The 16,542-nt window shown below is 39.8% G+C and overlaps 1 protein-coding gene across 7 annotated transcripts in view; it reads right to left on the reverse strand.

Moving 5' to 3' along the window:
* LOC118213133 (ephrin type-A receptor 5) overlaps positions 1-4,472 on the reverse strand; it is a 73,697-nt gene extending 69,225 nt beyond the window's left edge. For 4 of the 7 annotated variants that reach the window (XM_035391843.1, XM_035391844.1, XM_035391842.1 and 1 more), the window contains exon 1: positions 4,152-4,467. In XM_035391843.1, coding sequence (XP_035247734.1) covers positions 4,152-4,260 — 109 coding nt within the window. In that variant the 5' untranslated portion in view covers positions 4,261-4,467. Of the gene's footprint in view, positions 1-4,151 lie in introns of all 7 variants that reach the window. The other 3 variants (XR_004762353.1, XM_035391847.1, XM_035391846.1) reach the window with 3 other exon arrangements.
* Between the last annotated feature and the right edge of the window lie 12,070 nt (positions 4,473-16,542).

Here is a 16,542-nt window from a genome sequence, read left to right on the forward strand (position 1 = left end):
CTTGAGCACGCTGGGCTGTGCATTAAATGCTCCTGGCTTAATTAATGGATAAGCCACACCTGAGCGGCAGCGGCTAATTAGCATTTACTGGATGTCCCTCGTTCGCACAGGCATTTCCATTTCTGTTCACTAACTGTCAGTCAGTCATGCAAAATTAGCCATCCTGCTCTATCCCTATTGTAATGACATTAGCATATCGGAAGTGATAATTATTTTGTCTATTCTTTAAAATGGGCATAGTCAATTCAAAATCAAGCGTACACAAATTGTTTGGGTGTCCAATACAGCGTCTGTTGTTTTTAAACAGGCATGCTGGGGGCCATCAGGGGGCTTGTCCTGCGAAACAGTGCCAGCGTAGGATCAAACCCCACAGTCTGATATCAAACCCCATCCATGCCAGTGCTCTGACAGTTAACCGTACAGGTTGGTGCGCAAATGGCCATACTGTCGTCCATGAAGGGAGGGTTTCAGTAGGCAGGCTTGTCCCATTCTCATCACACAAGTGTATCTTGGCTCAGAAGCATACAGCGTGCAAGCAGCATGCATGCAGAGAGTATGCAGCGTGCGTGCAGTGAGTATGCAGCGTGCATGGAGAGAGTTTTCAGTGTGCATGCAGCGTGCTTGCAGCATGCATGCAGAGAGTATGCAGTGTGCGTGCAGTGAGTATGCAGCGTGCATGGAGAGAGTTTTCAGTGTGCATGCAGCGTGCTTGCAGCATGCATGCAGAGAGTATGCAGTGTGCATGCAGAGAGTTTGCAGCGTGCATGCAGGAAGCATGCAGCATGTTTTCAGTGTGCATGCATTGTGGATGCCGTATGCAGGCAGCGTGCCTGCAGCATGCGTGCCAACATCACCTCTCATGAAGCGTACTCATCTGACACAGCAACAGCACACTGCAGTGCTGTCTGCACTGGACTGAGTTAAGAGAATATTCTAGCAATGGGCCTACAAATGCAATTTGGTGTTACAAATTAGGATACAGAAACAAATGTTGCACATATACAAAAATATGCAAGGTTGGGTTTATGACTCATCATGTCTAGCTACCTTAGGAAATCCTTTCTCCTCTTTCCTTGATTATCTTTTTAAATGAAAATAGCAGTTTTCAACGTTTCTGAAAAGTGACCCAAGTGAAGCAAAATATTTGCTGTATTCACCTTTGCTATATACACCATTTGCATTCATTGCTTTATTTTTTCTGTGAGTGACATACACAAAATCCTGATTGGAATCTGAAATGAGATGTTTAACTGTTGTTGCTAAATCGATAGCATCTTTTTTTCTGGGAGTACCAAGGAACAAATGCAGTTTTCAAGAGTAGTCTGGGAACTTTGAAAGGGAACTAATTAAAATGGATACTTTTCCCCTGTACAGTGCGTCTCCATTGGGGCTCAGCCCCTGCTTTGGCTGCGTTAGCTAGATGATTGACAGATACATGCTCCAATCATGGTGAAGGCATAATTACATCACCGTTTAACATGGAGTCCTATATGCAGTGGTGGCACCACGTATGTATGGTTCATGATGTAATCTTCATGCACTGTGATAACAGACCCTGAGAGGTCAGATAAAGAGACCAGAGGAAAACAGTCCTCCCATCCCAATAGAAGTGCTGGTAAAAGTAAAATGAGGTGATATCTTCATTATTTTTTAAGCATATTTGTGGCAGTGCTGTTCTTTTCTCCTTTGTGTCCGCATTGGACGTGATGATGCAAAGCCAGGTCCAAAATAAAAACACCAATTAGGCAAAGGAATAAATAAAACATAATAATAGTTATACAAAATGAAATGTTCCATACAAGAACCAGTTGTGGTTGTGTTTCTCCGTGCAGTATTTTAGAGTATTTTAACAACGCATATTACTCTCATTAATATCTTTTCAGGTAAAAATAGAGATAAAGCAATAGTGGTCCGGTGAGCCGATGTACTAGAAAGCCGTTGTCCTTCAAACAATGCAAAAACAGACAAAGTGGTTGAGTGTTACCAAATCTGTGAGACAAGAGCTCACATAGATAAGAAAGACATTCATATAGCTTTAGTGGTCCAAAATAAATACAAACCAACATGAAATGAGACAATTTTAGGTATATTTTAAGAGTCCTTCCCAGTTGTGTGATATAAATGGCACCCCAGAATAAATAGGAAATTTTAGAAACGCAGAGTGAAAGTGTGTCAAATAATGTTGCAACATACTGAAAACATGATGAAACAAATGATTCAGTCATTGGATGGATTTTGGTTGTGCCTTTTTAAATGCTTTGGGCCATTCACACAGGCCATTCAGGCAAGTTCATATATATATATATATATATATGCAGGTCAAGGAGAGATTTTTAGCAGTTAGCTGTCACTCTTTGATAATGAGTGGCTTTGGATAATGGCAGAAAATGGGCACTTTGCTTTCATCTGTAAGAAAACTGCACCATAATGTAGTAGCAACGGGAAATGTTTTTTGTATGTTGTCTGGTACCGTAGAAACTCACTGTCAAAGTTAATATCATCTGCCATCATGAATGTGAAAATTTCTCAGTCAATTACATTTCATTTTATGGATGATGACTAGTATGGATGAGTTTGTAAAAAGGAGTCATTCTGCCATGTTCATATCATAAAATACATTTCTACATTTCATTTTGGTATATATATATATATATATATATATATACATACTGTGTATACTATATATGTATACATACAGTATACACTATGTATGTAATTAGGGGCTGGGTTTCCCAAACTATGACCCAGAGAGCCCCTAGGAATCTATGAGTATGCAACTGAAAAAATTAAAAAAAACATTTTAACTTGGCAAAATAGTGTGTTTATATATCCATATTTCACAAATTGCATTTCAGACATGTCGATTTGGACTAAATGCAGCCCAGATATATTGGAGGGATTACACAAGTATATGTTATGCTCACAAACATATTTGCTTACACAGTATGTGATTGCACAAATCATTGTTTCTTTGATATGTGCGCAGCAAAACCAGCGATACTTTTGAAATTAAACTTGAAAGGTGTTTTTGCTAATGTTGTTCAAAATATTATTATTATTATTTTTTACCTTGTTGGATTCATTAGACTACTTATCCAGAATGGCAAAGATTATTTCAAACATATTGTATTTACACATTAAAATACATAATAATAATAATAATAATAATAATAATAATAATAATAATAATATTTCTATTATTATTATTTAAAAGGAAATCAGCGTTAAGTTTCTCAAGCATTCTGCATCACTGTCCCACCTGACAGTCCTTTGTTACTGTATGTCACATTCGAGAAACTGAAACAGTCTGATTAAGGATGTAACTTTACGAAAGGATTAAAAAGTCTAGTGAGAACCCTGCCATGGGTGCAGCTTTGAAAAGGAAATATTATCTTGTTTGAAAATGCAGTTTCTTCTCCCAATAATACTGACTACACAGACAAGGACAGACAGTCCGCTTGCAGACATCGCTGTGCAAATAACAGAAAGCTCACCTGAACAGGCACTTTTCGTTCATGGACTATTCCAAGTTCATGTCTATGTACAGCAGTATATCGTATGAATCATGAAAACGTCGCATTTCCACAGTGCATCTGGAGCTTGCTATTCTGACAAACGTCTTTTTGGTCAGCTCACGCCCCCAACTATTAGGCGATTAATATCGTATACAACTATGGCGATGACATTTAATTTCGGGGTATATTTTTTGGAAACGCATAATAACGCTTAAGATTTTTAATTATGAACAGTCCTGTCGGATAAAGTTTACACATCATCAATATCACTGTCTCTCGTAGTGCCGCACCAGCCCTTACAGTCACAAACTGAACCAATACGGTCTGTCAAAATTTCTTACATACAGCAACTTGCTAATGTTTTACAACAAAGGAAATGCTGATACGAGGTATTTCACGTAAAGTACATTTCACAGTCCATGTTAGACAGTAGATTTGTAAGGTGAAAATTATCTAACGCACGTGTGTTCTCAGTCCGCTATCGACAATGACATTATACTAGATTAATACAAAGGTTTATAAACTGTTGAATTATGCGCTCCATTGCATCAAGTAAAAATCATTTGACAACACGTCCTATACAACGTTTCCAAATGACGAAGCCAAGCAGGTAGTTAAAAGTAACATGCGCCTTACCTTCATTATCGGGAATGCCAAATGTCCTGAGTATAACCAGGCAAAGGAAGCAGGTCCACACGTTAGTGCAAAAAAGGCGCCGTCTTACATAACTCCACTGCGAAAACATATTGATGTATTTTTTGCCCTCCTTTAACCGTCAAGCAACGATAACAGAATGGATCAACTCAAAACTGAAACCTTCCGGGAGGGGAAACGAAGACATGAGTGACTCGGCTTGGCTTTGTGGATGTATGCCCGCACGGTGAAACGCGCTGTCCGCGTGCAGCCACAATGTGCATGAGTGGAATGTACTTGGATTAGAGGAGCAGATCAGTCGCCACCAACACGGCGCGCGCAGGGGCGGAGTGAACCACTAGCGCCCACTCCAATAGACACTGATTCTAATAGCCCGAAATGATCTCTAATGTCATAACTACGATTTAGGATTATATATACATTTTTAATGTATTGCTGTCAAACACGCAGCAAAGACGCTTTGGAACTGTAATTCAGTCAATGAGACGCATTTGTATGATTTTTCAACCCATTGTTTTAGTTATAGGCTAGCCATTACACATCCATAAACTATGTGAGGACTGAACCAGCATAATTTTAAAATGAGTAAATCTACAGTAGCTCTAAAATACTGCATTCATGGCTCTATTATTATTATTATTTGTAAACCTTTGTAAATCAGACATATGGGCCTAGATAATATTTCATAAAATCCCATTAACTAAGTCAATAATGAACATTGTATTGCAATAATTGAACATGTATATTGTGGTTTGCATGAAGAGTATGCTGATAATGATGATGATGATGGTTGCGGTGGTGTTCGTGGATGTGGTGATGGTTATGACAGTTATTGTGTTTATGATTAAGATTATTAATTATTATTATTATTATTATTATTATTATTATTATGTTATATGTTTAATTATAACAATACTAAAGTGCTAAGGTTTTGCACTATTCATAAACCCATAATGCATATGTTAATGCACACTTGAAAGAAAGCTCCAACTGGCATGTGTTGATCACCATTTGACTTTTTTTTCTAAAAGCTTAAAATATTTTAATTACAAAAATAATATTTATGAATATTTCCATGGTTAGGAATTACAGGAATTCATTTTTTATTGTTTAAAATGAAAGTAACTGATTTAGTAAATATTTTAATCAATATTTACAGTTACAGTCTTCGATTTCAAAAATGTATTTGGATAAACTGTCATACACTCAGTGTCCTTAGCGTCCTTACGTAACCCACACAACATTGATTGTTCTTATTTCACACATTTATGGTTGTGTACACAACTTAACCTTCACCCACATTTGCATCATTCAACTGGCAAACAAGTCATGTTGTATTTTACATTAGGCTTTCCAAGAGCTTGTTGGAAGCAGGCATTTGTCCAGTTTTTATATACACACAATATACTGGTCCAGATAGCAAGAAATTACGGGCCAGATCTGTGTTGCAGAGCTAGATCTGCATGATTTCGACCAGGCAGTGCTGCCGTTGAGCCAGACTTGGCGCAGATCTGGCCCGTAGTTGCTTGCTATCTGCGTATGTATCCACACAATAGTGCAGTGCCTTAACATGATGAGTCCCCCAGCAGCCCCTAAATTACTGTGTTAATTTGATGCAGAGCTGACAATTTGAATTAGTTTCCTTGATATTCGGCACACTTCATCATAAAACACAAATAACATTCAAGACTACAAAGACAGTAAAAAAAAAAAAAGAAAAATCAGGAAAATAACTACTGAGATTTTATCAATATGGATCATCACATTTGCTAAAGTACAATAACATTCTTCACTCCGCACCTTTGGCGCAGAGTGCCAAGAGCAGGGGTGTCTGGTCTTATCGGAAAAGGGCCAGCATGGGTGCAGGTTTTTGTTTTAGCCCAGCACTACAATACCTGATTTAACTATTTAAATAATCATGGTCTTCAATCAAGACCTTAATAAGCAGAATCAGGTGTCTTAGTGCTGGGCTAATACAAAAACCTGCCCCCATATGGGCCATTTTCAGATAGGATTGGACACCCCTGGCCAAAAGGTTGGAACCAGCCAGAGAGTCCACAACTGAACAAATTCTCCAAAATATTTTATATATAATAGCTTCAAGCTACTTTATACAATCCTGCTCCATAATTCAGTGATTAAATATGACAGAATGAGAATTACAAAATGTCTTTAAAGTGTAGATCTAATATATCTGCAAAAGAAATGCCCCTCAAACTTTCATGCTATGTCTACCTCTGGAACAGAACTAGTAAACCATTGAAGATGCCGCATGAAGAAAAGCATATAATTAATATATTGTGCAGAATGGAAAATAACTCCGGGAAAACTTTCACAAAGCAGCCAAAACGATTTGGAAGCCATTATCACCAGGAGGCCTCCGATATGAATCAGTCATGTGCAGGGAAAAATGAAACTCCTTATTGAAATATAAGATTAAAATCTTTGGGGCACAGCTGGGGTAACTACTCAGGGACTGCCCAAACAGAGACAGAAATTGAGGTGCTTTGTCATCTCTCTAAAAGGCGAAAAGTAAGTAGAATGATCCAAGCACACTGAGAGTATGGGAGACCATCTCATCAAATATCATTCAGTCATACGGCACTAGAAGCTGTGAACCAGGCTTACCGGAACTCTGTATGCTATTGTTGCACTTGTGAATTACGGTGTTTTACGAGTACATTAGGTTATGCCAAAAAGACATTATCAAATACATCACCATCATCAATAAACTGAACAATAAGCCATTGATCAATAAACTGATAATATTTGTTAAAAAATTGCATGGTGGAATGAGAAATGTATTTTCAAGGTGACAACGACACCACAATCTGCTACTTTCCTGAGTGTGGTTCAGAGTGAGAAATGTTTTATTCAGTCAGAAACAAAGGTGAACTATTTAAAATTTTAAAGTGGCTGTTTTAAAAAGAGATTGGAGACAGTGACTGTGTGGACAGCGAATATTGGTTTGGTGCTTCACCTGAGAGAGAGAAAAATGCGTGAGCATGCTGTGGTACAGTGCTCCCATAGGCGGTGATTGTAAATTATTTGATTATGGCCATAGTATGGCCATAGCTTGGGACCTGAGTCATTTTTATGTGAAACCAGGGCTATAACAAAACAAACGTGGGTCTACCTTGGGGCGCACGTTTAATCTAGAGCGCTAGGTTTACCATGTTTCTATACTGCGTGAACCAATGGTTGAACTAAACCGGGTCCCTCAGCACTTTTGGACAGTTTCTGGCTGAATTGCCTTAGCCTCAGCTGTGCGTATACCTGTATTTCCACATTTGCTTGTAGTTCTCATGAGCTCAAAATAAGGGCTGGGTGCTGAAATGTAGTTTCTTAAGAGTACTGACCATCTTGAAGTGTTGACAAATTCAAGTGTGAAAAGTCCTTTGTCGGTAAAGGCAGAAAGGTCAAACACGCTCATTATTCTGAAAAATAATTCCTTGTGAAAAGGTTTGCTTATTCTGCCAATACATTGCTAACAATGTACAGTAGGGAACTGAAACCAGAACAATAAAAAAATATTGAATGATATCCAGACTTGCTGTAAGATGTTTACATCATCAACAACACAAGAGACCCTGTACAGCCTCAGGACCCCGTACAGCAGTTGCTAACCTACATCTACACAGCTGAGGATTATTGGTGTTTAGCCCAAACAAGCGCGAATCCGCAATAGCTGTGACTGCACATGCGCATGCATCCACGCACACACCCTCACACAAGCACGTGACCTCTTCTTTGGCTCATGACCAACCTTTCCACAAAATCTTGTGCAAATCTGTGAATCCATTCGGGAGTTATGCGCCTTTTTATGATAGGCCATGCCCATCGCCACGCCCCCTCTTGGTCAATCGGCCTGAAAGTCACTCAGCTCTACCTTCAGTCATGACCAACGTCCATGCCAATTTTCAGCCTCCTGGGGCGAAAACTGTGGCCGCTACGGGGTCGGACACTTTTGTGAACCAACCAACGAACTGACAGTGAGAAATGTACAAAGCTTGGTTGTACATTTATGTATTTATTTATTTACTTTCTGATCTATTTTTGGTATTGGACCCTTTATTAAGAGGTAGAAGGTGGTCTTTGGCTTATGAATGCTAGTGTCTGTTATTTATTTATCTGCACACCAGACACAGTAATCACACATTCATAGGCTCCCTGAAAAAATACTCTTTGTTTTCATTGCCTGTTTTAATATATCAGGCTTCACTAGTACAGACTTCACTTGCATATATCCATGCCACTTATACTCCCAAAAAAACATTAGTAAGACAACATTTTAGGATACGGACAATGAAAATGTTGAATCCATTCAGTTAATTTCATCCTACAAAGGTTTTGATGAATCTTCCAAAACAAAATATGAACACTTAATCCAGCTCTGTGCTTCTGACCCATCTATTTTCCACCCTGGCGGTGTTTCATGCAACCTGTTAACTCAGACAGAGAGGGAATTCTGCTGCTGAGCAGCAAGGTTACGCCTCATTACACAACGCACTCGCAGTTCCGTTTGCAAATTAATCATGTGAGCCTGTGAAATCACATGATCATGCCTCACACTCAAGAGGAAAATGGCGTAAATCAATGCAGGTAATGTAAGCTGTCATCCCATAATTTTTCTGTCAAAAAACTTGTTTATTTTTCTTATTTATGCTGATTTTATTGTGTCGCATTTAGGCGTCTGTTCATCTAGTAATGTCAGTGCATGGAAATAAACAATTTCAAAGTAAATATTCAAATCAAGATACGGTATTATGTTATAACTGCAGTGGGAAGCTACATTTACCTGCTGTCTACAATGATTTTCACATTAGACCATGCACATTTAAATGAGCTTATTCTTTCCTGATACAGCTATCAGAGAGGCTAAGTGTTCAGTGATAAAGGGCCTCCATTTTCAGACAGATATCTATTTCTTATAAAATTTTATATACTTTCATGGGATAAAAGTCTTCGCTTATATTGGAGGACAAAACATTAATTGTGACAAATGACAAAATGATAACTGATAAAATAAAAAAAAATAAATGTGTTGCATATTGATGTTTGATTGAAAGCTTGTATGTAGCAGGTCAATGCAAAAGTGAAGCTTTCCCCTGTGAATTTTCCACAATAACAATATTCCCATTAATTAAAGATACTGGACTTTTAGGAGAAAATTTTAGCCTAAATGTTACCACTTTATCTCTAGAAATATCCAAAAGTTAACAGGAGCTAATAAGCACAAGGATACCAAATTATTACAAATAATATATATATATATATATATATATCTTTTTTTTTTTTTTTTTTTTTGTAGTGGTGGTGGAACAGCGGTGAAAGATCCCCAATTCCTGCGCTAATGCACACAATTTCACTCCATTAAACCATTAAATTGACACCTAAAACACAAGAGACGAAGAGACAGTTGGGTGCTGTTGCGTGGTTAATGGACTTACACAACCCACCTTCCAACTGTAAGAACTGTGGACTTGTTCCTACAAAGAGCACACTTGCTGCATAATTTATTCACCAACCTGTCCATACATGAAAAGAAGACCAATAAAAAAATAATCATTATCAAATGGTGTCCGTATAATTAATCCTCTACCCAATGGTACCAATCAACACAACTTGTCAATTCACAGCTTGAGCAATTATATATATATATATATATATATATATATATATATATATATATATATATATATATATATATATATATATATATGTGTGTGTGTAAATTTTATTTCATTATTTTTATTTTTTTTTCAGCAACTTGGTTATTTCAAGAGCAGTCATTGTTAACTTGGCTGGCCAGTCAATGTAGCAAGAAGTGCCTGGTGATGCATCTCCAGAGATCACCCATCTCCTTGCACCACTTACACAACTGTACACTCATTCAGCTCACATTCATGACCTTATTTTGTATGAGAGTTTACCACATGCATGGTGGTGTCAGACAATGTGAACAATCAAACATGCACATCTGTCTGCCTATTTACCACACTGTTGGCATCTATAGCACCTCTCAGTTCAAGCATTGTTTCCTCCATCACTCTCCCCAGCATAAAACAAAACTGAAAGGCACAAAAAGCAAACAAAAAAACGAATAAATAAATAAAGCAAAGTCTCTCTCTCTCTCTCTCTTTCTCACACACACACACACACATGCACTGACAGAAAGACACACGCACACACACACACACACACACACACACACACACACAGAAACAACTGTCGCTGCGCATATCTGTGTCTGTCATTAACAACACGTCCCTGCAAGGACATCCCACATTATTCTCCCGTCTCCCTCCTTCCCCACTGCAGCAGAGCCAGGAGGGTACAATTCAAGCAGAGCAGAAACAAGCAAAACAAACAAACAACTCTGAGATTCCCCCTGAGTGAGCTTCACAGACACGCAGTCTGACTAAAACCAAACTCCAAATCCTCACCAGCCCATCGTGGGAGAAACTAGAAAACAAATGAAACGCAGGATAACAATGTCCTGCCTAGATGGGAAATGAAGGGACGCCAAGCAAATGGAGTCTCTTAAGTACATCTAATTTTGTGAATCATAATTTTATAAGATGACATTCTTTCTCCTGCTTTCAACTCTGCGATATTGATCAGAAAAGCAATATGGATGCAAATGTAAGAGTCTCAGTCATGGCTAGAGAGAATCCTTGCCGAGAAATTCCAAATACAGCTGTATTACTTTTTTTTTTTTTTTTTTTTGGAAATAGCAGTAATACAGTAGAGGCTATTTCTTTGAAAGTGAGATGATACACCAAGAAATGATTTTTTTGAAATCCTATGCCTCCACAACTGTAGTCATTTCTACCAGGCCACTCTTTTTCTGGCAGATATAAACCTTAGATTGAGTGAATGACTAAGTTATGAATAATCCAGCCAAATAAAGCCAGTGGTCATCAGAAGCAATAATGGCACTGTCCCTGGAAAGTCTATGGTTTTTTTTTCTTTTGCTGTGCAATTGTTTTTGGGGGAGGCACTGATCTTGAATATCTAAGGGTTATATTGGGGTTTTATTATTCATGATGGGGTTTCCAAGACATCAGATTTCTCAGTATAGCCAATAATTTAGGAACCATATAACAAGAAATATAGCTGCCATATTTCACTCCATAGTTCACTAACTGAGCTGTGCAGTCATTGTGCTGGAGATGACACGTGCACAATTGTTGTACTTGTCGTTCTTGCGCAATTAGTTCCCCTCAGTGGCAATGAATTGTCCTTACCATCAACCTTTCATCAAGATTACATTCTGTACCATGGAGGCATGGCAATACACTGAGAATACTTTAGCAGGACAGGGTACTTGTTTCCATATTAAAAATCCATTTTTCATGCACCTGCGTGTTTGTTTGCCATGCCACTACACAAAATATGAACCAGAATCAGTTAAATCGGGGGCGATTGAGCCATAAAACAGCTTACGGGCCAATTTATTCCAAATCCGAATAAAGATTTAGAACGGGCGCACTGAACAACTCTCTTAATAAAAGATGCAGCCATATTGCTTGACAGACCCTTTTGCAGGAGCGGGGGCGAGGAAGGAAAATTTGAACTTCAAAGGAAAAATAAAGATGGCCGGGTTCTACGTTCCGCAAAAAGGCTGCCACATTTATTTACCAGTTCAGCCGCACAGCTTAGTTAGGTGTTTATCCTGCCGCGACAGCTCGTCACCGCGGGCATTCAGAAGCCGTGGAGGGGCCGCAGACCGCTAAATGCGGTAAAGACAATGTTTCCCCCGCGCCACACAATGCCGGCCTTCATCTGCATAATCCCCGCTCGTCCTGTCGGGGGAAGTGGGGGGGGGGGGGGGGGGGGTGGGGGGGGCGCGCGCATGGGGTACCCGCCGGCCCCCGAGCAGGGTTGTCATCGCTGACAGCTTTATTTAAAACGGGAGGGCTTCGGTTGCCGCGCGCTCGCCGTATTTTCCGACCGGGCCCCCCCCCGTAGAACTGCGGAGGCGCGATTTCGGCCGGCCTCGGCGACAAAGGACGCGCAAAGCCAATCCACCGCTGCCCGTTCCGCCTCGCGGGGCACTGATTAAGCCCGTAAAAGGTTATGACGAGCAGCTGCTGGAGGTTTAAGAACAAATTTCCTATTAAAACTAAATAATGCATTAGATGAACGAGGTGGGGTGTTCTTTAACTGCTAATGTTAGGGCGAAAGCAGTCACTAACTACTACTAAATGCTATCGGCCTCATTATTTGAAAAATAACTGTTGTCGTCGACGATTACCATTGTAAATGGTCAGAAGCTGAGCCAGCCAATTCTTATTCAGTGGTGGGGTCAGGGTCAGGAAAACAGTCGTCATTTGGACTTGGTATCTTCAGACACCGCAATATAGAAAAATATTTTCTTGATGAATGTTAGCTAAAGACAGATTTATAATGGCTTTTGTAGCAAGTCAATCTTGCTAATGTAATTGCAATGCTTAATCTTAAGCTTTTTCCCCCAATTGTAGATGGATTATACTGCACAGTATAAACAAAAGCGGGAGCAGTTCAAATAATTTGAAGCACACCGTACCATGTGTATATTTTCAAAACACTTAGAAGGTGAGGACCCCCAAACTTGTTTTGCCACCCCACGTTACAAAATAAGGAACCGCTGTTGCTGAAATAATGGCATCATAAAATAGTTTATGGAGATTGAACCATTTTTTTTGCCATTTTTCTTCCATTTTCTCCCAAATTTAGTCGTTATACCAATTCCCCCTGTGTCACGGTCCTGGTCGATGTGCAATCCTTCTGTTGGTCTGGGGAGGGTGTAGACTACCACATGTCTTCTCCGATACATGTGGAGTCACCAGCCGCTTATTTTCACCTGACAGCGAGTTTCACTAGGAGAGCGTAACGCATGCAGCGGTTCACGCTATCTCCCCCAGATCCCCTCCCTGCTGAACAGGCGCCCCGACCAACCAGTAGGAGTCGCTAATGCAACGATTAGGACTCATACCCTCACCGGCTTCCCACCCGCGAACACTGCCAATTGTGTTCGTAGGAACGTCTGACCAAGCCGGAAGTACTGCTGCTGGGGATTGAACCCAGGTCTCTGCGGTGGTAGGTGAGTGCTTTTACCGCTACTACCCAGATGGCACGAACCATGAGTTTTAACACTTTCAATCGGTATATCGTGTGACCAGATTGACTGAAATTTCACCCAAAAAAAACTGAATTAATCCATATAAACCCACCAAATACGGGGTGGTGCGATGTAACCCCTAGCAGCCAGAATGCTGGTGTCACAAAATTTCTAAACTCAGACATTCAGTGCTCCTGCAATCAAACTATAAATGGAGACAACAAGTTCTGTATTTTAGCTTTATTTGATACAGGACATCTAAGTTAAATACGGAGTTTCTAAGTGCTGCCATTGCCGCATAGGTTATCCAAGCACCCCCTCCCTGCAGTCTCATCTGCAACTTTACCCACCAAGCATAACACATTGGACAGCATCTATCTGGGAGTTCCAGATATTCTTTCACCATCAAAATTTTGCATTTTTAAATACAGGAAAGCAGCACTATTTTCTGCATGTTTTAATTGCATTCAAAATGGGTTTCTGTTTGCTGTTCTTATGCTATGCTTATAAAAATCCATATGCTGCACGGTAATGTCATCAGGCCAAAGACCACTCAACATAGGGCTTCAGGAAACACACAGTTGTTGTTGTTGTTGTTGTTGTCATTCTTGAGCCTCTGTACAACAGAACATTTGAAAGTGTCAAGATCGTACAGGCCCACAGGAACATTCTTTGTCTAAATTTAATTTACTTCAGTAGCTTACATTACAAACTCACGCTGTGGAACAGAATTACAATTTGACTTTATACCCAACTGAGTTTTATCTACTCTGAACTGGTAATGCCCACACATCTGAACTGACTTTAATGGCATCATACACTTGGTTTACACCTCCTTAGCACTGTAATTCTCTCCAGCAAAGTGATCAGTTATCATTACGGAAGCTAGGCTAACAGTAGCACAAGACACCGCATACGCATGTCAAAGACATTAAACAAACTATGAAACACCAAAGAAATATCCAGTTTCAAGCCCCTTACACCCACTTAGTTACAGACCCATCCCCAATCCAGAGCTGTTCAGAAATGTATTATAATCTGGCTCAGAATTGCCAAGGTCTTTTCCCTGGCTAACACCCAAGGCTAACATCCACCGGGTAGATTGACTCGGGCTTCATCCAAGCCATTTGGTTTGGCTCAGTCCTGAAAAACAGTGCTGTTTTCTGCCTACCTGGCTCCATTATGTATTATCTTATTTTTCCATGATGGTTTTGTGGCAGGGTAAGCTGTCAGGGGGCTGTTTAGAGTCTGCAGTCTGTTCGTTCCCCACCTAGCCATTTAAAAAAATGTTTTCTTGTTTATATGGTGTCTATAAACAATGTGCACAAATGTATTGTCAGTTGTAGGTTCTCAAGGATTTGTTTCAGTGATTGCAATTTCCACAAATTAAACTAGCAAAGTTTTGCCTTTGCACCGAACAACATTAATTTTGTTATCAAGGGGGGAAAAAAAGCTGTTTTTTTGTACAAGGTTATTAAACAACAACACCAAAAGCGTTTTTGGTCACAGTAGTCTGTTCATTTGTCCCAGATTCCAAAAATAAACCCTTTTTGGAACCCACTTCGTGACTAAATATTACAATAAGTCAGTGTCATGCTAAAAAGTGCATGCTCCAACTGTGAATAGAGTTCTTAAACATTCAGATCAGATCAGAGAACAAGGTCAGAATTAAAAAGGCAAAGACTGGATTGCTTTCCAGTGATTGCCTATCATTGCTGATATACCTGAGTCTACACGCCTCAGCAGTTTACATACTTCTCAAGAATTTGTGTTAATGAGCCTGAGGACTTCTTATCTTGCGTAGACGTGAGGCGAATATCTTAGAAATCCCCTGAATAGGAGATAACTTCATCCTTACCACATCCATTTAGCACACAGTATATTGATTTTAAATGGGACATACTTCTGTTCAAGGGCTCCCAGACCTCTAAAGTTTCAGCAGTGAGAAAGTGATAATTGATGGTCTTTATTGTGACCTGTGACTATGTCTTTGATCTTGACACAGAAAAATTAATATCTCCATAATGTTATACTTTGTATAGTTTTGAAATATAGGCATTGAAAAAAATCTCAATACATAATCCTAAATGTTAATTTGTAGAAGTATTGGAACACTATTTGATATACAATTATACTATTTTATATACTATTTGAAAAACTGTATATATATATACATATCCTATATATCCTTTTCTCTCTTTACCCAAAAAGACCCATCTTCAGCAAGAGTAAGCAAAATAATTTAATGGGGGCTGTTGGGGGGTGAAATTGACCTCAGTACGACGAGTCGCCTCACACTCTAGAATCGAATCTTCACTGTGACAGCACCAGCTGTGGTTGGTGGCCCTGTGGGGCAGTGCATCATTGGCTGTACTACACCATTGGTTACGGAGGTGGAGCTTAAGAGCATAACCGGTACGGGGGGGGGGGGGGCTGGATTTGCAGAACATCAAGTAACGATAAATGCAGCATCGATTATGCCTCACCCATTAAATATATTCCAATTCTTACACACCGTTATGCAGAATTTTTAAAATGTTTGTTAGCAGTTGAATTTCGAAATGTTTAAGAATTTGAGGTACGCAGTGTGCATCAACCTTGTGGATAGCCAGCGGCCACCACTGAGCAGGTGTACCCCACTTCTCTGTGCACTCGTAACTCTTAGGGTCCACTCAGGCACCTGTACCGAACCTACATGGCAATGCTAAAAGTGCGGAACTTGTCTAGGTGCAGAAATGATGGCTGTGCAGCACAGCTCACAGACTGCAGGGCAAAACAAGGAAGGGACAGCTGGTTGCATCTGCGCCAGAGCACACTCATGATAGTCTGCACTCTCCATTACGGGATGTATCGACTTACAACTGTGGCAATATTATTTGCAAATAAATACAGTGCCAGTTAAAAGCATTGGAATGGTAGAGGAATTTCTTTTCTTTTTTTCCCCAATATACGTAAGGCAATTGGATTTGAGATCAAAAGATGAATATGAGACAGCTTTAAAATACGTTTATCTTTTAACATTTTACAGAAACTGATGTTTTTGCATTGAATCCCCCCATATTTACCCATCTATTCATCCATGCATTATCTATACCCGTTTATCCTGGTCAGGGTCGCAGGGGTGCTGGAGCCTATTCCAGTGTGAATGGGGAGAGAGGCAGGAATACACCCTGGACAGGCCGCCAATCTATTGCCCACACACCATTCACTCACACACTCATACCTGTGGGTAATTCAGAGCCTTCCAATTAGCCTACCTGCATGTCT

The sequence above is a fragment of the Anguilla anguilla genome, chromosome 14 (assembly GCF_013347855.1).
Source record: "Anguilla anguilla isolate fAngAng1 chromosome 14, fAngAng1.pri, whole genome shotgun sequence".
NCBI classification, from domain to species: Eukaryota; Metazoa; Chordata; class Actinopteri; order Anguilliformes; family Anguillidae; genus Anguilla; species Anguilla anguilla.